The sequence below is a fragment of the Salvelinus alpinus genome, chromosome 35 (genome assembly GCF_045679555.1).
Source record: "Salvelinus alpinus chromosome 35, SLU_Salpinus.1, whole genome shotgun sequence".
NCBI classification, from domain to species: domain Eukaryota; kingdom Metazoa; phylum Chordata; class Actinopteri; order Salmoniformes; family Salmonidae; genus Salvelinus; species Salvelinus alpinus.
Window position 1 is genome coordinate 1840284 of NC_092120.1, and position 21525 is coordinate 1861808.

At 41.9% G+C, this 21525-nt stretch overlaps 1 protein-coding gene across 1 annotated transcript; it reads right to left on the reverse strand.

Annotated features, from left to right (window-relative positions):
- Positions 1-8178: 8178 nt before the first annotated feature.
- Positions 8179-17467, reverse strand: spaca6 (sperm acrosome associated 6). The gene is made up of 8 exons (XM_071383076.1): positions 17413-17467; positions 16162-16233; positions 14605-14628; positions 14205-14282; positions 13109-13212; positions 12663-12819; positions 12104-12287; positions 8179-9302 (listed from the first exon to the last, which is right to left on the reverse strand). The coding sequence occupies exons 1-8, from the start codon at positions 17450-17452 to the stop codon at positions 9197-9199; spliced, it is 765 nt and encodes a 254-aa protein (XP_071239177.1). The 5' UTR covers positions 17453-17467; the 3' UTR covers positions 8179-9196.
- Between the last annotated feature and the right edge of the window lie 4058 nt (positions 17468-21525).

Genomic DNA, 21525 nt, shown 5'->3' on the forward strand with positions numbered 1-21525 from the left:
ATCAACCGGTTAAATGAACATGATAACAGCATTATCAACTGGTTAAATGAACATAACAGCATTATCAACTGGTTAAATGAACATGACAACAGCATTATCAACTGGTCAAATGAACACTACACCAGCATTATCAACTGGTTAAATGAACACTGCAACAGCATTATCAACCGGTCAAATGAACACTACAACATCATTATCAACCGGTTAAATGAACATGACAACAGCATTATCAACCGGTTAAATGAACACGACAACAGCATTATCAACCGGTTAAATGAACACTGCAACAGCATTATCAACTGGTTAAATGAACACGACAACAGCATTATCAACTGGTTAAATTAACACTACAACAGCATTATCAACTGGTCAAATGAACACGACAACAGCATTATCAACTGGTTAAATGAACACTGCAACAGCATTATCAACGGGTTAAATGAACACTACAGCAGCATTATCAACTGGTCAAATGAACACTACAACAGCATTATCAACTGGTTAAATGAACACTACAACAGCATTATCAACTGGTTAAATGAACACGACAACAGCATTATCAACTGGTTAAATGAACACTACAACAGCATCATCAACTGGTTAAATGAACACGACAACAGCATCATCAACTGGTCAAATGAACACTACAACAGCATTATCAACTGGTCAAATGAAAACGACAACAGCATTATCAACTGGTTAAATGAACACTACAACAGCATTATCAACTGGTTAAATGAAAACGACAACAGCATTATCAACTGGTTAAACCACTGGTCCAAATCTGTCATGTGTAACGATTCTCGTCTGGTGAAGGAGAAGAGGACCAAAATGCAGCGTTGTAAGTGTTCGTCATAATTTAATTGAAAATTGAACACTACACAAAATAACAACGAAGAGAAAACGAAACAGTTCTGCAAGGTGAACAGACACTACACAGAAAATAAACACCCACAACCAAAATGGGGAAAACAGGCTACCTAAGTATGATTCTCAATCAGAGATAACGATCGACAGCTGCCCACCCCAACCCACGCCCTGACCAACCTAACACAAAGACATAAAAAAGGAACTAAGGTCAGAACGTGATATCATGTAACATTTACTAAGATTGCTCTTTGTGTCGCAAAAAAGTGTATAAATGAATAAATGCATTCCTTTAATAACAAACTCAGCAAAAAAAGAAACGTCCCTTTTTCAGGACCCTATCTTTCAAAGATAATTCGTAAAAATCCAAATAACTTCACAGATCTTCATTTTAAAGGGTTTAAACACTGTTTCCCATGCTTGTTCAATGAACCATAAACAATGAATGACATGTGGAACGGTCGTTAAAAGACACTAACACCTTACAGCCGGTAGGCAATTAAGGTCACAGTTATGAAAACTTAGGACACTAAAGAGGCCTTTCTACTGACTGAAAAACACCAAAAGAAAGATGCCCAGGGTCCCTGCTCATCTGCGTGAACGTGCCTTAGGCATGCTGCAAGGATGCATGAGGACTGCAGATGTGGCCAGGGAAATAAATTGCAATGTCCCTACTGTGAGACGCCTAAGACAGCGCTACAGGTAGACAGGACGGACAGCTGATCGTCCTCGCAGTGGCAGACCACGTGTAACAACACCTGCACAGGATCGGTACATCCGAACATCACACCTGCGGGACAGGTACAGGATGGCAACAACAACTGCCCGAGTTACACCAGGAACGCACAATCCCTCCATCAGTGCTCAGACTGTCCGCAATAGGCTGAGAGAGGCTGGACTGAGGGCTTGTAGGCCTGTTGTAAGGCAGGGCCTCACCAGACATCAACGGCAACGACGTCGCCTATGGGCACAAACCCACCGTCGCTGGACCAGACAGGACTGACAAAAAGTGCTCTTCTCTGATGAGTCACAGTTTTGTCTCACCAGGGGTGATGGTCAGATTCGCGTTTATCGTCGAAGGAATGAGCATTACACAGAGGCCTGTACTCTGGAGCGGGATCTATTTGGAGGTGGAGGGTCATGGTCTGGGGCGGTGGGTCACAGCATCATTGGACTGAGCTTGTTGTCATTGCAGGCAATCTCAGCGCTGTGCGTTACAGGGAAGACATCCTCCTCCCTCATGTGGTACCCTTCCTGCTCATCCTGACATGACCCTCCAGCATGACAATGCCACCAGCCATACTGCTCGTTCTGTGCGTGATTTCCTGCAAGACAGGAATGTCAGTGTTCTGCCATGGCCAGCGAAGAGCCCGGATCTCAATCCCATTGAGCACATCTGGGACCTGTTGGATTGGAGGGTGAGGGCTAGGGCCATTCCCCCCAGAAATGTACAGGAACTTGCAGGTGCCTTGGTGGAAGAGTGGGGTATCTCCTCACAGCAAGAACTGGCAAATCTGGTGCAGTACATGAGGAGGAGATGCACTGCAGTACTTAATGCAGCTGGTGGCCACACCAGATACTGACTGTTACTTTTGATTTTGACCCCCCCTTTGTCCAGGGACACATTATTCCATTTCTGTTAGTCACATGTCTGTGGAACTTGTTCAGTTTATGTCTCAGTTGCTGAATCTTGTTATGTTCATACAAATATTTACAGATGTTAAGTTTGCTGAAAATAAACGCAGTTGACAGTGAGAGGACGTTTCTTTTCTTGCTGAGTTTATATTCTAAGGCAGGGGTACCCAAACATTTTTGCGTCGGGGACCCCTTTTTTGATAGCAAATTCATCAGAGACCCCCTCATAATATCATAACACAATTCCGACAAGTCAGTCAGTCAGTCAGCGTTACATGATACAGGGCTGCACCTGAGTGAGTCTCTGTAACAATAAGTTCTGACAGTTATCTTCTGTAGTAGTTACACTATTTATAGTCCACAACAACAGGTCTTAAAACCCAATCAGATGTTTTTCAAGCTTGGTCCTTTTTTGTTTATTTATGTATTTATTAGGACAAATCATACTCAAATGAACTATTTGTTATTATTGACGTCGTTGATGTTATTGTTGTTATTGACGTTTTTATTCTGATACCCGTTATTTTTGTACTGTACTTTTATTCTATTGAATGAAAGGTTGTTGCAGTTTTACTATGACTTCTGCAGTGCATGGCTTAACTAATCAACTCTCGGGCCCTGGGGGAAAAAAACATTTTAAAGGCTACCCTGTCGGCATCAGAGAGAACATTTTGTAGTTAGAAAGCAAATTTCCTGCAATTCAAAATATGTTGCCTTGGGGCCGAGATTTTTTTCTTCCAGTTTTAAAGCTAATTTCTTGCAATTTAAAGCTAATTTCTTGCAAGTTTTTACCCAGAAATGGTATTGAGATATAAAAACGGCAGCGTTGGACCTTGGATTACAGCGTTGGATTACAGCGTTGGATTACAGCGTTGGACCTTGGATTACAGTGCATTTATGTTAAAAAATACAATTTTGGGGAATTTTGTAGTTTTTTAAATAATTGATACTGTGGCGTATCAATATCCCTGCGCATCGCATCTCCCAATTAATTGTATTTTTTTAAATATTTTTTTTTAACCTTTATTTAAACAGGGAGTCACATTGAGATAAAAAATCTATTTTACAGGAGAGCCCTGTTTACATTACAATAAAAACAGAATAATGAAACATACACATATATGTGTATAAAACAATATAATTCAGCACACAGTAACAAAAAAAAACATAATTCATAAAAGCAAGAAAAACTATTAAGAACATCAATTGTATAATGTTACAGGGTATTATATTGCACCCTCCAAAAAATTGCACAGATCCCTTGTCCAAAATGTGTATAATCTGGCAATACTCATACATTTTCTTCTTCTTCTTCATTTATTTTGTACCTGCGTGGACCCCACGCGTGGACCCCACGCAGGTACATATATTTGAATATCTCGAAAACTTCCCTTACAATTGGTGATGGATCATGAACCCCTACTCACCTCAACACATTCTGGTGCAAGATGTGGGAGCACTAACATGACATTAATTATATGCATAAATAGGGCCTCCCGGTTGGCGCAGTGGTCTAAGGCACTGCATCGCAGTGCTAGCTGTGCCACCAGAGATTCTGGGTTCGAGCCCAGGCTCTGTGCGACCGGGAGGCTCATGGGGCGGCGCACAATTGGCCCAGCGTCGTCCGGGTTAGGGAGCGTTTGGCCGGCAGGGATATCCTTGTCTCATCGCGCACTAGCGACTCCTGTGGCGGGCCGTGTGGAGTGCACGCTGACCAGGTCGCCAGGTGTACGGTGTTTCCTCTGACATATTGGTGCGGCTGGCTTCTGGGTTGGATGTGCATTGTGTCAAGAAGCAGTGTGGTTGTGTTTCGGAGGACGCATGGCTCTCGACCTTCGCCTCTCCTGAGCCCGTACGGGAGTTTCAGCGATGAAACAAGACTTTAACTACTACCAATTGGGGAGAAAAAAGGGGTAAAAAATATATATATATATTTTTAAAAAAATGATATGCACAAATGATGACTTTGGATTGGTAACTACTACCAATTGGATACCATGAAATTGAGGAGAAAAAATGTCCAAATTAAATAAAAAATTGTCCAAATGATGACTTTGGACAGCTTCAGTATCAATCTAACCATAGAGTACTCCTTGGTGATAGCCAGTGCCGGTCAACACTGCCAGTACAACAAGGGTGGTGATTAAAATGAGTCAAAACATTCTTGTGGTGAGTATGTGAGGGTCTGAATGGTAGCAGTTTATGTCATCACCATTACTCATCACACTCACTAGATGTGGGTTGATATCACTTCTCACTTCACTAACTTCTTGGCTATGTGATATAAATATTATCTGATAAGGTGACATATAAGACGTGACTATCCCCAAACGCGCTGACCGTCTGTGAAAGCCCAGATGCAGAGATGTGGATAGAGGATGCTGATACGAGGGGCTGGGTTTATGTTGGGACCCAGGCCACGGTTCCCAGGCTGTTAGTTGGTCACACAGGGTCTGAGGAGGTCTCTGTGTGACGAAGCAGGAGATCACTTCCCCTGGCAGCTGGTTTAAATTATCCCTTCCTCCCCCACCCTGTCTAGGCCTCCTGCCCTGCGTCTGGGAGGAGTGCTCTCAGCTGGCAGCCCAACCAGAGACATGCTGCTCCCACAGTAATGTGACTAAACTGAAAGATGTGGTCTGTGTGTGTGTGTTTGTGTGTGTGTATTGCAAGTTTGAGGGTCGGATCTATCTCCTTCCCACCCCCACCTCCCCATCAAGGTTTCAAAGTCATTCCATATCAACAGTCACCCACTTTGATATCAATGGAGCTGATGTTCTCAACTCACTGTGGACGGGATGACAACACACAGTGAAGTGCTTTGAGGCCTTGTGAGAAATGCTATGTAAATGTAATCCATATGATCGTGATTCTCATTACTGTCATTATCACCACAACGGCGTCATAATTGTATGAGATGCAGAGAAACCAGTAGATGATGAGGTCTTAGGTGAATCGTGTTGTGATGCCTGAAAGACGAAGACAGCAAGAAGAACAAAGGTGAAATGAGGACAGAGAACAAGCATTGTAATGCAACTGAAATGGATTTCCACTAGTTTTAACTACCCCTAACTACCACAAAAACACAACAACTGCTATGGAAACAATGCTACTTTTCCCACCCAGTGAGAGTTACGATAAAACCTCCAGGTTTGCCTCTCAGAGTTGAGAAAAGGACCATAGACAATGGGGGGAGGATGGAATATCCTGTAAGATTACACCATTTCTCAGAGGTTATTTTTGTCATACTGTATTTCAACGCCTCTAGCTAAGGGAGTTTCCTCAGGCTGGGGAGCCTATGGACTGTCTGGGAGTTCCTTAGGGTTGATTGGGTAAGGCAACAAACTGCACACTCACTTGGTGAGGTCACAATCCGTTACTGGAATCATCGCAAAAACACTTGTCTTGGTTCCAACTACACTGATTCTTTCTATGGGCTGAGATGCTTCTGGACAGGGGACAATTGAAATGACGTAACTTTCTAGTTGCAAATTGTTTTTCTGGTTGAAAAGACGTCAGACGTTATTACACCCAAAATACTGTACATATTTTATCACGACGACATCGAGACGTCTGGGAAATATGTCATATTTTGATTGGTATCAGGTCAGATAACCAGGTAAAGAAGTGTTTTTCTGGTCGCTAAAAAGACATTTAAAAACCTTCTTTTACAATGACCTGACCATGAGGTCTCAAAAGATGTCACCCTGATGATATAATTGTATTACGACCATGCTTTGTGCCAGTCAAGTTGAAGGAAAGGCCTTCGTCGTTGAGATAAGAAGGGTCAGGCTCCCAGATACCAAGACATAAGTTGGCGTGTAATGCATGTCATTTACAAAGCATAATCCTTTCCAAACGATGACGGACACACAAAGGCAGCCAAATCGTCCATCAAATAAAGAGACCTTGGTTCCTTCATCAGGCTCATCTGTAAAAGAGACCATGGTCTCAGCTTGACTCCCTTATAAAAGTTAAATAGAATTTGAGGGTCCAGTCCATCATTATCTGTTAGGATAATGCCAAAACTGTAGAGTACTGGGAACATCAATGGAGACTTCAAACAAAGCCAAGTTACAGGTTTACCTGATGTGATTACATAAAACTACATTTTCTCTGGTAAAATGACAGTAGAAGTCAGTGATGTGACCTCTGTCAGAGTGATATAGAGCCCCATGAGGATGGAAGCTACAGGTGTGGTCGAGGCTGGGGCCGGCTCTAACGTCGGGCTGATTTGTGACATACGTATATTCAGCTTTTGCGATATTGGTCACTCTAAGGCAAGGTTAATGCTCAATGATAAAATGCTGCGATCACGTGGTGTACAGGATTGTGGTCAAAGTCAATTAATGTCAACTCAATGAAAATGTAAGTACTTTTTTTCAAATATTGAATTGAATGCATTTGATTGAATGAATCTACAGTTTATGACTGAAGTAAAATGCAAGGGGAGGCTTGTAAGCCAAAGAACACCATCCCAACTGTGAAGCACAGGGATGGCAGCATCGTGTTGTGGGGGTGCTTTGCTGCAGGAGGGACTGGTGCACTTCACAAAATTGATGGCATCATGAGGGAGGAAAATGTTGTGGATATATTGAAGCAACATCTCAAGACATCAGTCAGGAAGTTAAAGCTTGGTCGCAAATGGGTCTTCCAAATGGACAATGACCCCAAGCATACTTCCAAAGTTGTTGCCAAATGGCTTAAGGACGACAAAGTCAAGGTATTGGAGTGACCATTACAAAGCCCTGATCTCAATCCTATAGAAAATGTGTGGGCAGAACTGAAAAAGCGTGTGCGAGCAAACCTGACTCAGTTACACCAGCTCCCCTTCTGTGTCAGGTTTTGCGGCCGGAGTCCGCACCTTTGGGGGGGGGGGGGGGGGGGGGGGGTACTGTCACGCCCTGGTCTTAGTATTTTCTGTTTTCTGTAATATTTTGGTTAGGTCAGGGTGTGACAGGGGGGATGTGTGTGTGTATTTGTCTCGTCTTGGGTGGTTGTATGGTATAGGGGGGTTTAGTAGAGTGTATGGGTTTGTGTTGAGTGTAGGTATCTAGGTATGTCTATGGTTGCCTGAATGGTTCTCAATCAGAGACAGCTGTCATTCATTGTCTCTGATTGGGAGCCATATTTAAGGCAGCCATAGGCATTAGGTTAATGTGGGTAATTGTCTATGTGTAGTGTTTAGTGTCAGCACTATTTGTTTGAATAGCTTCACGGTCGTCTGTTTGTTGTGTTTGTTCGTCTTCTAAATAAAAAGAAGATGTCTTTCTATCACGCTGCGCCTTGGTCCACTCTGCCTCATTACGACGATCGTGACATTACTAGGATTAAATGTCAGGAATTGTGAAAAACTGAGTTTAAATGTATTTGGCTAAGGTGTATGTAAACTTCCGACTTCAACTGTATATAGTGGACTTCACATTTTGATTTTCATCAAATTTGAGATTCTACCTTGGTTTCTCCATTAACTCCATAAAATCCAGCCGTGATTGAGAGTCCCATAGGGTGGCACACAATTGGCCCAGCATCGTCCGGGTTTGGTCGGTGTAGGCCGTCATTGTAAATAAAAATGTGTTCTTAAAACTGACTTGCCTAGTTAAATAAAGGTTAAGTAAAACAAAATAAAAAGAGTGTTTGGTACGGTAGGTGGTCAAAAAGCCACAAACCACAACAGCATATCATGAAGTGGAAACTTTAATTCCAGGTTTGATCAAATCCAGAATACACTTCCAGCTAGGCGACCCCTTGATGCATCATCCATTGCCCAGACAACTGAACAACCCATAGGAAAAAAATACACCCTCAACGCCTGTTAAATGGCTGGGTTAAGCGATGAGTCATGTCTGTATATATTTAGACACACACTGAGGGTTTATAACGCCAGTAACGCTTCGCCTCTCCTCAGATCATGTTCCCTCCATCATGGTATGGTCAGTGTCACAATAGTCTCACAACCACCTAGCCAGAATACAGTGAACTAATAATACAGTAATACTCATGAGCCACATCAAGTTGACCATACTGTAGCATAACTTTGTCTGCCTCACCAGGGCAAAATAAAGTTTTATATTAAACACAATACAATAGATTACTTTGTATTTTCTAAATCGCTTAGACCATTCTTTAGATCTATCTTTTTCAACCAATGAAGGGGTTAATTCATACAATCGTTTTAACCCATCTGTCTGTCACAGTTAATAATCAGTTAACAGTTAACAATCCGTGTATAATATTTTTTTGTTAGGGTTAGGGTTGAGGGGTAGGGTTGAGCCGGGATGTGGAAATTAAGCTAAGGTTACGGTAAGGGTTGAGGCTAGGTTAGGGTTGAGGTTTGAGGATTTCTTAATTAAAAACGTCACATTATGTATCACATCGAATCTGTCATAACAGTAGGGGTCTTTGAACAAATAAACGTGTTGAATCTGTCCCATAAAGCATTCACTGGTCTCACCATGCCACAGTATGTGTTGATAATAGTAACCTAATCATTGTCATTATAACAAATAATGTCTTACATCAGGAAAGTAAGGCAACCGATCTTAATGACTCCTGCCTTAAAGCACTGAATTTACAGATATTAACATGTGCTTATCGCCCTCTAGTGGTGAAACCAGCTAAAGACCGATTGCTCTGACCAAACCCAGATATTCTTCACCGTCACAGAAGGGAATGGATGAGCGCCATTGGACGTTTTTTATTGCAGTAGATATATCTCCCGCACTGGGCCCCTTGAATGTGGATCGTCTTCAGCTTGCTCCACATCACTCTTCTCCTTCTTTATCGACCACCAGTGCAGAATCCTGTAACAACCAGGTACACAGAGATGAGTTAGTCCAGACGAGAGCTTCTCGATGATATGTAATTGTCATGACATTGCCCTCTTTGGGTACAGCGAGCACCATCCCCCTCTCTCTGCCTCCTACAACCAGGTTGCTGTGGTCAGAGAGGTCGTAAATTCCTAGGGAAGATCCTGCCTCATGGCCACACAGTATATAGACAGAGTGAAGTTTCATAGAGAACAAAGGAATTTCTTCCACCTCACAGAACTTGAGGTCCGAACAACATTTACGTTCCAGAGAAGGTATAAAAGATCGGTGAAGAATCCAGCTACAAACTGGTCCGTTTGTTACAACTTGGGGAAGCTCATGGGAGACGGTACGGCCACATTACCATATATAACCATATATAAACGCTGTTACCATATACCATATGTTACCATTACCATATACAGTATAAACGCTGTTTATATAATAGCCTCAGATATGAGGTGTACATCTAATTGTTGTATAAGATGAATGAGTGAGGATGATACTGTTTGTAAAATTGTGTAATGTGATTTTGGACTGTTTAATGAAGGAAACTCCAATTACCTTTTGTGTTTAACTAAATCAGAGGACCGCCCATGAGCCCAGTTAGGGTCGGGCATCCTGGGACAGGCCCTTTTCTGCAATTTCCGAATAAAACCCAAACTCTGATTTTCTATCACCAGACCATATTTCTCTCAATCACGAGAGGACAAAGGTTGCAGACCAGCTTACCTCGATAACGAGAGGGCCAAGGTTTGAGACCAGACTGCTGAATCTTTTAACCATCCCACGTGGTTAAACTCTTAGACTATCAATACCGACAGAATAAGAACAAGTCTTTGATATTAATTACTAGTCTGCAGCTAGGAATTCGGTATCATTGAACGCGAAGAACGACAACCGCCGAAACACCTATCCATAACGACATGAATGAATGTCACTCTGAACAATCCACTCTAACCACGACAGAGAGAGAGAGGACGGAAACTCTCCAACAGAAACTAACTTTTCAGCAGAGATCCCGACGACACACTGAGCCTAAATATATATATTGATTGCAATTGTTCCCGAATGAGTGAGCGTTCATGTGCAAAGGATAAGCATTTCAATTGTTATAATTATCAACTCTGTAGTGACTTCTCATCTGACCCCCACTCCCCTTTTGTCTAACAAGCCGCCATGCCGGTTTAGCCCACTAGGGCACATTCCCCTATATTTTCTTGTAACCATATTTACTTTGTTTGTTTGTGTGTGCACTTCTGTGATTGTTTAGTTAGTTAATAAATAAATGATTTAAGACAATTGATGAATGGATGACTCATAGTGAAGACTGGGTTCGTGCAGATTACCAACAATTTACGACGTTTGGAATGAGACTAACGTGAGGTAAAGTAAATAATTAATTAATTAAGAAGACTAATTGATCAGATATGAAAGTATCTGAAAAGTTATATTAGGAAAATTATAACTTTGTAATCTGAATATTTTCCTTGGTGCCCTAGACTTCCTAGTTAATTACAGTTACATGATTAATCAGTTTAATCGCGTAATAATGATTACAGAGAATCTTTGATAAAACTAAGTCTTCAGTTAATGATAGTAAAGACACGACATAATGTAAGCCTATGTCTATACCCATGTCTAGACTAGGATATCCCCTTGGTAATATCTGTAATATACACATGACATAATGCATAAATAAAACATTTCTGGTATGAGTGCTGAATTGGGTATGATGGCTATCATATGAGACTAGACATGTGTCATTTTTGAGGGAGAATCTAATATTTTTGGTCCTATAGGAGCTTTAAGTGGCCATATCTTTTCAGGCCCCAAGAAATGAGATATAGTATCACAGTTACATAGCAAACATGAACCTCATTACTGTTCTGGAAACTAGATATGAAAAGATTTGAAACTGCCTGTCCGTATTTGACAGGGACAGCTCTTTCTCTGGTTAAGTCACATTCAGATTCAAACAATCTTTATTGGCAGCAAAAAAGCAATCCAATGCTGTTAAAGCAACATGGCTTTAATAAAGCAATAAGGCCCGAAGAGGCACGGTATGGTGAATATGCCACGCCTAAGGGGTATTAAGGCACTCTCTGCGTTAATAACTGTCTATACTATAGCCTATAGAATATAAATGATTGTCTCCATCTGTGAGGGAGGAGGGATACTAACACTGTCAAAGGTTCATCTGCAGCTCTGTGTATGTGAGCTGGGACACTGACACAGAGGGTATATAGGGTGTATACAAAAGGTGCTATCTAGAACCTAAAAGGGTTCTGTGGCTGTCCCCATAGGACAGGGCTGTTTTGGGAGTGCACGTTTTGTTTGTTGTCCTAGCACTACACAGCTCATTCAAATAATCAACTAATCATCAAGATTTGATCATTTGAATCAGCAGTGTAGTGTTAGGGCGAAAACCAAATGTGCACAGCTTGGGGTTCCACGTTTGGGAAACGCTGCCTTTGAGAAAACGTTTTGTTTCCAGGTTAGAACCATTTTGATTCGAGGTAGAACCGTATTGGGTTCCACATAGAACCCTTTTCCCAGAGGGTTCTACATGGAACAAAAAATTGTTACTGAAAAGAAAAGGAGAGCCGCACACTCTAGGAGCAACATCGTTTCGACAGCCAAGATGTCTTCATCAGGATTCTACCTGGAACCAAAAATGATTATTTTACGGGAACAGCCAAAGAACCCTTTTGGAACCCTTCTTTCTAAAAGTGTACTTTGTATGTGGGCAGTGAAGGGTATATCTACAGTACTGTACAACTCTGTTCACTTACCCCAGGGAGAGGAAGAGCAGCAGCAGCAGAGAAGTCAGACAGGCCGTGAGGAGAGAGGGAGGGGGGAGACGGAGGAGGGCAAGGGACCATCCACCAGGCACAGGGACAATTTGGCCCCCCGGAAGCAGTGCCAGATCAAATATCTCCTGCAGCTCACTGTGGCCTACAACCACCTGGGGGATGACTGGGTCAGAGAGAGAGGGGGGAAGGAGAGATAGAGAGATGAAGAAGAGAGAGAGAGAAATAGACAGAGAGAGAGAGAAGACGGGTGGACAGGGTTGAGGAAGGGAGGGGGGATGGAGAGATGGAGGCAGAGATAGAGATGGTGGAGAGAGAGGTCAGAGACTCAGAGCACAGAGAGATAGATAGAGGACATAACAAAGAAAAAGAGAGGAGATACATCGACTATAAAGATATATACAAAGATGTGTGGTGAAGCTCTCTGGCACAAAATGGCCACCTTGCTACACATTGATGGTGAATGGGGAGTCACCACCATACAACACATAGAAAGGAATATGGGACTTGAATGAACGTCTCTCTACAACACTATCATTACCTATGAGGTGGTAGTAGAGTCTGACTAAGGAGCGCTGGTCAGAGTAGATCTCACACTGGTATGTACCCTGGTGTCGCAGACCAGCTGAGGGGATAGAGTAGAGCCTGTCTATCCCTACTGTCACCTCCTCAAACTGATCCACCTGCTGGGTCCTGATCTGCAAGTCAGGGGACAACATGACTGCACAATCTTCTGATCTTCTCTCACTACAAAGGAATCATGTCTAAATGGAAGTTTCAGGAAAAGGGAGGGTTTTATAATATGACTTTAATAATTCAGCTCATCTTTTTGAGAGAGTTTCACATCTAAAGACATACTGTACTTGGGCCCTGATTGTGAGGATTTGTAGTGGGTACTGTATAATGATGGACATGCTAGGGCTGTTATCTCCAACATTGGCACTCTAAGGATAGGAGAACTAGCTACATCCCATAACATCCACTGACCTCCTCTGCAAACCTCCAGACCACTTTCATTTCATAAGGCAGGGGAAAGGGGACGTCACACCTCATCTGTGTCCGGTTGTTCTCCATGACTGTGGTGTTCCTTGCTGTAGACACACACACCGACACACACACACACACACACACACACACACACACACACACACACACACACACACACACACACACACACACACACACACACACACACACACACACACACACACACACACACACACACACACACACACACACACCGACACACACACACACACACACACACACACACACACACACACACACACACACACACACACACACACACACACACACACACACACACACACACACACACACACACACCGACACACACACACACACCGACACACACACCGACACACACACACACCGACACACACACACACACACACACACACACACACACACACACACACACACACACACACACACACACACACACACACACACACACACACACACACACACACACACACACACACACACACACACAGTGAAACCCTCTCACATTGTGGTGAAGCTGTTCTCAGGGGGCAGCAGACAGTGGCAGTCTGAGCCCTCTTAATGATAATATTTAAATACAGCCTCTAGCGGGGTGCACTGAAAGGGATGATATGCTGAACAGCACTGGGTGGATATGAATACCATGGTGTGTGGGAGGGGACTGTCACCTTACATAAAGAAACCAAGGATTTAAAGGGGAGGCTGTCTGTGCAAAAAATCATCAGCCTTCACTGCTAAGAACATTTCAAGGATGAAAGGCACCAAGTGGATGTTTTCACGAGGGGAAAATGCACTTATGTAACATATAGCCTACACAGACAGAACTACATACACAGTCCTACACAGACAGACCTACAAGGACAGTCCAACACAAACGGACCTGCACAGACAGTCCTGCAGAGACAGTCCTGCAGAGACAGTGCTGCACAGACAGTGTTAAGGCGGGTTTAGGATGAAGTCTTTTAACCAGGCATTGGGGAGATGAGGGTATTTGAGGTATGAAAAAAATCGGTGTGAATGGTCAATAGATTTGATGTGGTGGTGTTTTGTTACTCACTTGGACAGTCAAGTGGGAACTCACAGGAGTCATACTGACAGGTGATACAGTTGTAGACATAACCAGAAGCCTGAAAACCTGAGGAACACATGGGAGGAAATGCAACACAGCCTATACGTTTCTAGAACAAGGTAGAATAGAAAGGAAATACCATAGGAATTCAATAGGAAATTAAATATATTTAATACTTCGTATAACATGTCTTAGTATAACTATTTTAACGAACTATTATATTGACAGCAGGTGTTACAACTAGCTTGCTCTCATAGATTGATTCATAGAATAGTTGGAATCTTTTTAACACGTTGAGGCCATAGCTGAGCAGAGCTACTAAGAGTTCATGAGGTTCAACAGGAAGGTCATGTGAGGAGGAACAATTGACGAGGAAACAGTCACTCACCACATGGAGGGAAACATCCAGAAGCTGGGTAGAGATAATATGGGGAAAACAAAAAAATGACAAGAAAGAAAGAAGAGGCAGAGAAAACTATTTAAGCAACAACAAAAAAATTTTTTTTTACTGATGAACATCGACATGACAAGTTGTCTTGACTTGATTGACATGGCTCAGTGTAGAACCAAGTATATCGTTAGACTGATAAAAGTACTATACAGAGCCCATACTATACAGAGACAGTGGTGTAAAGTACTTAAGTAAAAATACTTTAAAGTACTTCTTAAGTAGTTTTTTTGGGTATCTGTATTTTACTATTTATATTTTTCCCAACTTTTACTTTTACTTCACTACATTCCTGAAGACAATAATGTACTTTTTACTCCATACATTTTCCCTGACACCCAAAAGTACTCGTTATATTTTGACAGGAAAATGGTCTAATTCACACACGTATCATCCCTACTGCCTCTGATCTGGCGGACTCACTAAACACAAATGCTTCATTTGCAAATTATGGAGTGTTGAAGTGTGCCCCTGGCTATCCGTTAAAAAAAAGTGTTTTTTAATTGTGCCGTCTGATTTGCTTAATATAAGCAATTTGAAATGGTTTATACTTTTATTTGTACTTTTGAAACTTAAGAACATTTCAGCAATTCCATTTACTTTTGATACTTAAGTATATTTAAAACCAAATACTTTTAGATTTTTACTCAAGTAGTATTTTACTGGGTGACTTTCACTTTTACTTGAGTCATTTTCTATTCAGGTATCTTTACTTTTACTCAAGTATGACAATTGAGAATATTTCTCCACCACTGTACAGAGCCCATACTATACAGAGTCCATACTATACAGAGTCCATACTATACAGAGCCCATACTATACAGAGTCCATACAATACAGAGTCCATACTATACAGAGCCCATACTATACATAGTCCATACTATACAGAGTCCATACAATACAGAGTCCATACTATACAGAGCCCATACTATACATAGTCCATACTATACAGAGTCTATACTATACAGAGTCCATACAATACAGAGTCCATACTATACAGAGTCCATACAATACAGAGCCCATACTATACAGAGTCCATACTATACAGAGTCCATACAATACAGAGCCCATACAATACAGAGCTCATACTATACATAGTTCATACTATACAGAGTCTATACTATACAGAGTCCATACAATACAGAGCCCATACTATACAGAGCCCATACTATACAGAGTCCATACTATACAGAGTCCATACTATACAGAGTCCATACTATACAGAGCCCATACTATACAGAGTCCATACTATACAGAGCCCATACTATACAGAGTCCATACTATACAGAGCCCATACGATACAGAGCCCATACTATACAGAGCCCATACTATACAGATGACAGGTTGGGAAAAGGTAAGAATGAAGACATTTCTCTGATGCTACTTACCCCATGGCAAGTAACGGAGGTCTGGATATGAAAGAAAGGTTCTGAAATATGGTGTGAGGTAGTAGTGAGGAGGCGGAAATACAAGGGAGAGGAGGCGATCATGTCTCACCTCTAGGCAGTTTGAAGGCAGCCGCAATGAAATTGTCTGCAGCTGTCAGTAACCTCTCGTCATACACTGTGTCTGATGGATAGAGAGAGGAGGAGAGAAGGAGAGACAAATATATCTAAATTGCTCCCATGGAAGTGTGTGTGTGTGTGTGTGTGTGTGTGTGTGTGTGTGTGTGTGTGTGTGTGTGTGTGTGTGTGTGTGTGTGTGTGTGTGTGTGTGTGTGTGTGTGTGTGTGTGTGTGTTTGTGTGTGTCTACAGTAAAGAGTGTCTACAGTGTCCATTTTTACCAGAGCTGAACTGATCTAATAGTCTGCTGCTACATCCAGTGTAAAACATCCAGTGTAAAACATCCAGTGTAAAACATCCAATGTAAAACATCCAGTGTAAAACATCCAGTGTAAAACATCCAATGTAAAACATCCAGTGTAAAACATCCAGTGTAAAACGCTGCCCTCAGTGTAAAACATCCAGTGTAAAACATCCAGGGTAAAACACTGCCCTCAGTGTAAAACATCCCGTGTAAAACATCCCGTGTAAAACATCCAGTGTAAAACAAGGGAATCAAAAAGCATGGGGAAGTGAGGAAGTTTGAGAGAGAGTTATAAACAGTACATTTACATTTTAGACATTTGACGAAACTCTTATCCAGAGCGACTTACAGTTACAGATGTAGGATTTTAATTTGATCACCCTGTTGCAGGGGAACTTCCCTGCAAAGCAGGAAATGTAAAACATGTTGTGTATTTGAGGTTTTAATACTTCTGATGTTTGCACTTTACACTTTGACATTTCAGACTTGTTTTTTACCTTAAATGTATCAACCCCTATGCAAATGTCCATTAATTTTGATCCACATAATAATTCACATTTCCTGTTGCTGCAGGATTATTTTCCTGCTGTAGCAAACTGTCTCAAATGATGATCCTACATCTGTAGAGGATTTATCTTAAGGTAGCTAGGTAAGACAACCACATCTCACAGTCATACCTAGTAATGATGGTTGTGTGCATCAAATAAAATGTCCATTCCATTCTTGGAAGGCAAAGTATTCTTTCTGATCAAACTTTGAACATCCATGACTATGATACAGTATGCAGAAAACAAAATCCACAGTAATAACCTAACTCTCTCTCCAAAAACAATTATTTAATGTCGTCTCCCAGCACCATTAGAAAACACCATTAGCAGTGAGGAATGCACATGAGGAAAGGACTATTTTGTTGGGAGTGACGCAGACAGCAGGACTTGTACCATCATTCATCTTCTTGTCAAATTCCTCCGCCATGGGCATGATCTCAGCATTTAGGATCTCCTTCAGCTTCTGATCATAACCTTTCCCTGAGAAATACAAAGTTCCAAGTTCTTATCAACTTCTTATTTTATAACCCATCTAGAAAGACAAATCACAGTGCCTAAATAAAACAGGATCAGTTTTCTCACCAACTCGCCCTGCCTCAATCACTTTCTGGTTGTTATTGAAAATATTCCCTAGTTTTTTAAAGCACGAGTCTACATTTCGAATGTTGTATTCGGTGAGGACGTGTCCCCAACACAGACGTATGCTGTCTTCAACCTCCACAAAGCACTGATAGCAGCTAGAAGAGGGTTTGACCAACGTGCTGGCATACAGAACCCACAACCCCCACTTCCACATCTTCAGGATGATGTGCTGTCATATGGGAAAAGTTGGTTGAGGTTCCAAAACTTACTGTGGTGTTGAATATGAATGTATGATGTCATAAAGGATGTCACTGAGATACAAGATATTCACATAGAATTCTAATTCATATTCCATGGATATTCCATTTGCATGACACACTAAATGAAATGCCAAGTCTTTGAGCCCATGATGCTTTGTGCAGAGCAGATGTTCATCTTCACTTGAGGTGTAAGTGTCTTTAAACCACTCCACTTATATCTGACAATGACAGTGTAATACATGTGAAATGCTCTCCCACTTCATGGCTAGGTATAGGAGGAGCACCAAAGCCTTCCCTTTGCCTGTGTCAGTTTCCACACCTTTCTTCTCAATTCCATTGTCTCTGGTCCCCTCTCTCTGCTACCACAATGCACCAGTTTTACTGCAGAGCAGAGGGATGGAGTGAGAGAGGGAGGGGGGAGGAAGGAAGGGAGGGAGGGAGGGAGGGGAAACTGGGGGGGATGAAGAGAGAGTGTAAAATGCTCATGAAACTGTGACAATACAGAGTAGAAGTTTGTCTGTGAAGGAGCCAAAACAAAAATGAAAGAAGATAGGCTCACTGGTGGTATGGAGAGGGAGAGGGAGAGGGAAACAGAAAGGGAAATATAACCTGAGCAGTGGAGAACACTGAAATTATTGAGATAATGAGTGATGTAAAAAAGTGCCAATCCCTAATTAATGAGAGAGAAAGAGAGAGAGATTGAAAAAAGGTTAAAGACATGGAAGAGAGAGAAAAAGAGAGATCACGAGACAACAGAGAGATAAAGGAGAACAGAGAGAGAGAGAGAGAGAGACTACCAATCAAGCCCACTGCCTCATCACATCCCATATCCCCTCCCCCTCCCCAACAACCCCCACTCTCCCCATCTCTCTTTCTCTCGGTGTGTCTCCATGGTAACCAGACAGGGTGCCTAATACACCAAGTTAATATATTTCCAGTGGTATGGTGAGCTGGGTACTAAAGCATTCATCTGTCTCCACACAGACAAGCTAATCAATATTGGCCAAGAGTCTGCTCCAGGACTGCCAGAGTCAGACAACCAGTCAGACAGCCTCCCTGGCTTCCCAGCTGGGGAGGGAGGGCCACAAATACATGTGTGTGCCTGTGTGTGTGTGTGTGTGTGTGTGTGTGTGTGTGTGTGTGTGTGTGTGTGTGTGTGTGTGTGTGTGTGTGTGTGTGTGTGTGTGTGTGTGTGTGTGTGTGTGTGTGTGTGTGTGTGTGTGTGTGTGTGACCAACTGGGGACATTGTGTTAGTCCCTACGAGGTAAAATGCTATTTCCAGGGGATTTAGGGTTAAAATTAGTGTTAGGCTTAGAATTATGTTCAGGGTTAGGGTTAAGGTTAGGTTTTTGGGTTAAGTTTAGGGTTAGGGTAAGAGTACGGCTTAGGGTTACGGTTAAGTTTAGGGGTTAGGGAAAATAGGATTTTGAATGGAACTGAATTGTTAGCTGTACAAGACTGTGTGTGTGTGTGCCTAGGTTTGTGTGTGTAGCCAACAAGGGCACTTTGATGAACTGACACTTCATGCAGTAAAGCTAAATGTTCATTCAGTTCTGTTTATTTACATTTAAGGATTGAAATCCTCTCCATTAACATCTAGTGTGTGACAGGGAGGTCAGCAGGATGATATTTCTGGATGACTGCATGTTTGTACATTACCTGGATGATAGTCCAGGATATGTTAACTGTGGCTTTGCAGCTGTAGTTAGTGCTTCAGTGCCAGCAGCCACATTAACATTAAGTCTTCAATTAGATGATAACATGTTTTACACCTCTGGAGTCTCTCCCATGCAGATCTGCCAGACATAGCTCATAGCATGCTCCTCTTGACACGTTCACACAGACTGTCACACCGTTTACATTACTCTGTCTTTATTTAGGAATTAAGACATACAATTTATACAGTAAAAAAATACAGTAACAGTGTATAAATACTTTATTTCATTTGGATCATTAGCTGTCTTCGAAGATGATAACTTTGACGGGGTCACCACCCTTGGCTGTCTTCTGATTGGCTCCCATGATGGGTTAGAACACAAAGCCAGCCAATAGGGTGGGCCCCCTGAGGTCACAGACAGACATCCTCTTCCACAGGTATTTGTTGTTAAGAGGGAATCACACTTCAGACAAGTACATAAGTACCACAACATTCAGTAGAGTCCTGCAGAATGGATAGGGCTGTGTGTACCATTATCAGATACAAAGACATGGAACACCCAACTACGGTGTCAAAGTCAGGGTTTTTATTTTATATTCAGATGTGTGAAAGCAACTCTAACTATGATCACTTTAAAAGGAAACACCAGTTTAAACACTATACATTGCATTCTTTATACTGGAACAGTCTATGGGAAATAACAAGGAGTTCATTGACGTATAAAAACAGTAAGTCATCTTCCACAGCGACTCTTCTCTTTTCTTTTGCTCCACAATGATGAACATGAATGCAGCCCTGTTCCCGAGGACCTCACCTGTGACCTACTATGACCTCACAGGTTAAGGGTCTCAGGGACAGAGGGGCATGCTGGGAAAAGTAGTTCCACAGGCATTTCACATTAGCAAAGGTGGACAGATGGATGAAATGCTTTTTTACAAAAGAAAAAAGAAACACATCGTCCCAACGACGACACACAGCTATGACCTCATCTGACATGATCATTTCTGCGGCAAATGGCCGGCTCCTGTGTGGGTTTGAAATGTGAAACATTATGAAACATATGAAACAATATGAAACATGTAATATAATTAATACATATTCCAGACATTCTGTATAATAACTTGTTAATGTCCATTCTAGAATACCCTTCTCGCCAATCAGAAACAAGTATTCAACAATGCTGTGGTATAATATACAATATAATACATACCTTCTAGATATATACTGATTGACAGTGTGTGTATTCATACCTAATATATTCTGTTAATATGTAATATACTCTCTTAATAACCTCGCCTCTGAATCATTTCTCTAATAGCTCTTTAGAGACGTTTGCCTCTACGGACCACCCTAGGCAGTCCACTGAGCTGTGTCAATCAGAATAAAATAGTCCCAGTCAGTATAATTCCTCTACACTTAAGATACCACTATGTAACACTTGACAATCTCCAGCCTGATTGTGTGAGACTCCTCTGCAATTTAACAACTCTATGTTGCAGGGGCTACCAGCTACGGGCCAAGAATGGCTACATCTGCTTACGAGGACTTAAAGAGCAATTCTCCCCTTTCTCTCTTCTAACTCCTACTGGTTGAGCCACTGTCTCCCTGTCTTCACTGGCAATTACAGGTAGATGTTGCCTTTGTAAGTCTGACAGTGGTTCAAATGAAGGACAGGAGCTGTGCTCTCACTCACTGGGTGAGATGGGGACACAGGACATGATGGTCGTGTAGGGTTAAAGGAGGATGTGGAAGGGTGAAGAGAGAAGCCTTTGCATCCATCTTAGCGAGAAGTCACTGGATGCAATTTTCCAAAATGTCCGACTCTACCTGCGGAGGGAATAAATTACGTAATTCTCAGGGACAGTCAAACACTATGAAATAAGAACATGTTACTGTACATACACTTCTCCCAAACATGTTTATTTGTTTAAATAACTACTCAAGTACATTGTGTCCAATATATCCTACTATAGTGCCAAGAGCAAAAGTTCTGTGAGAGAAAACTTG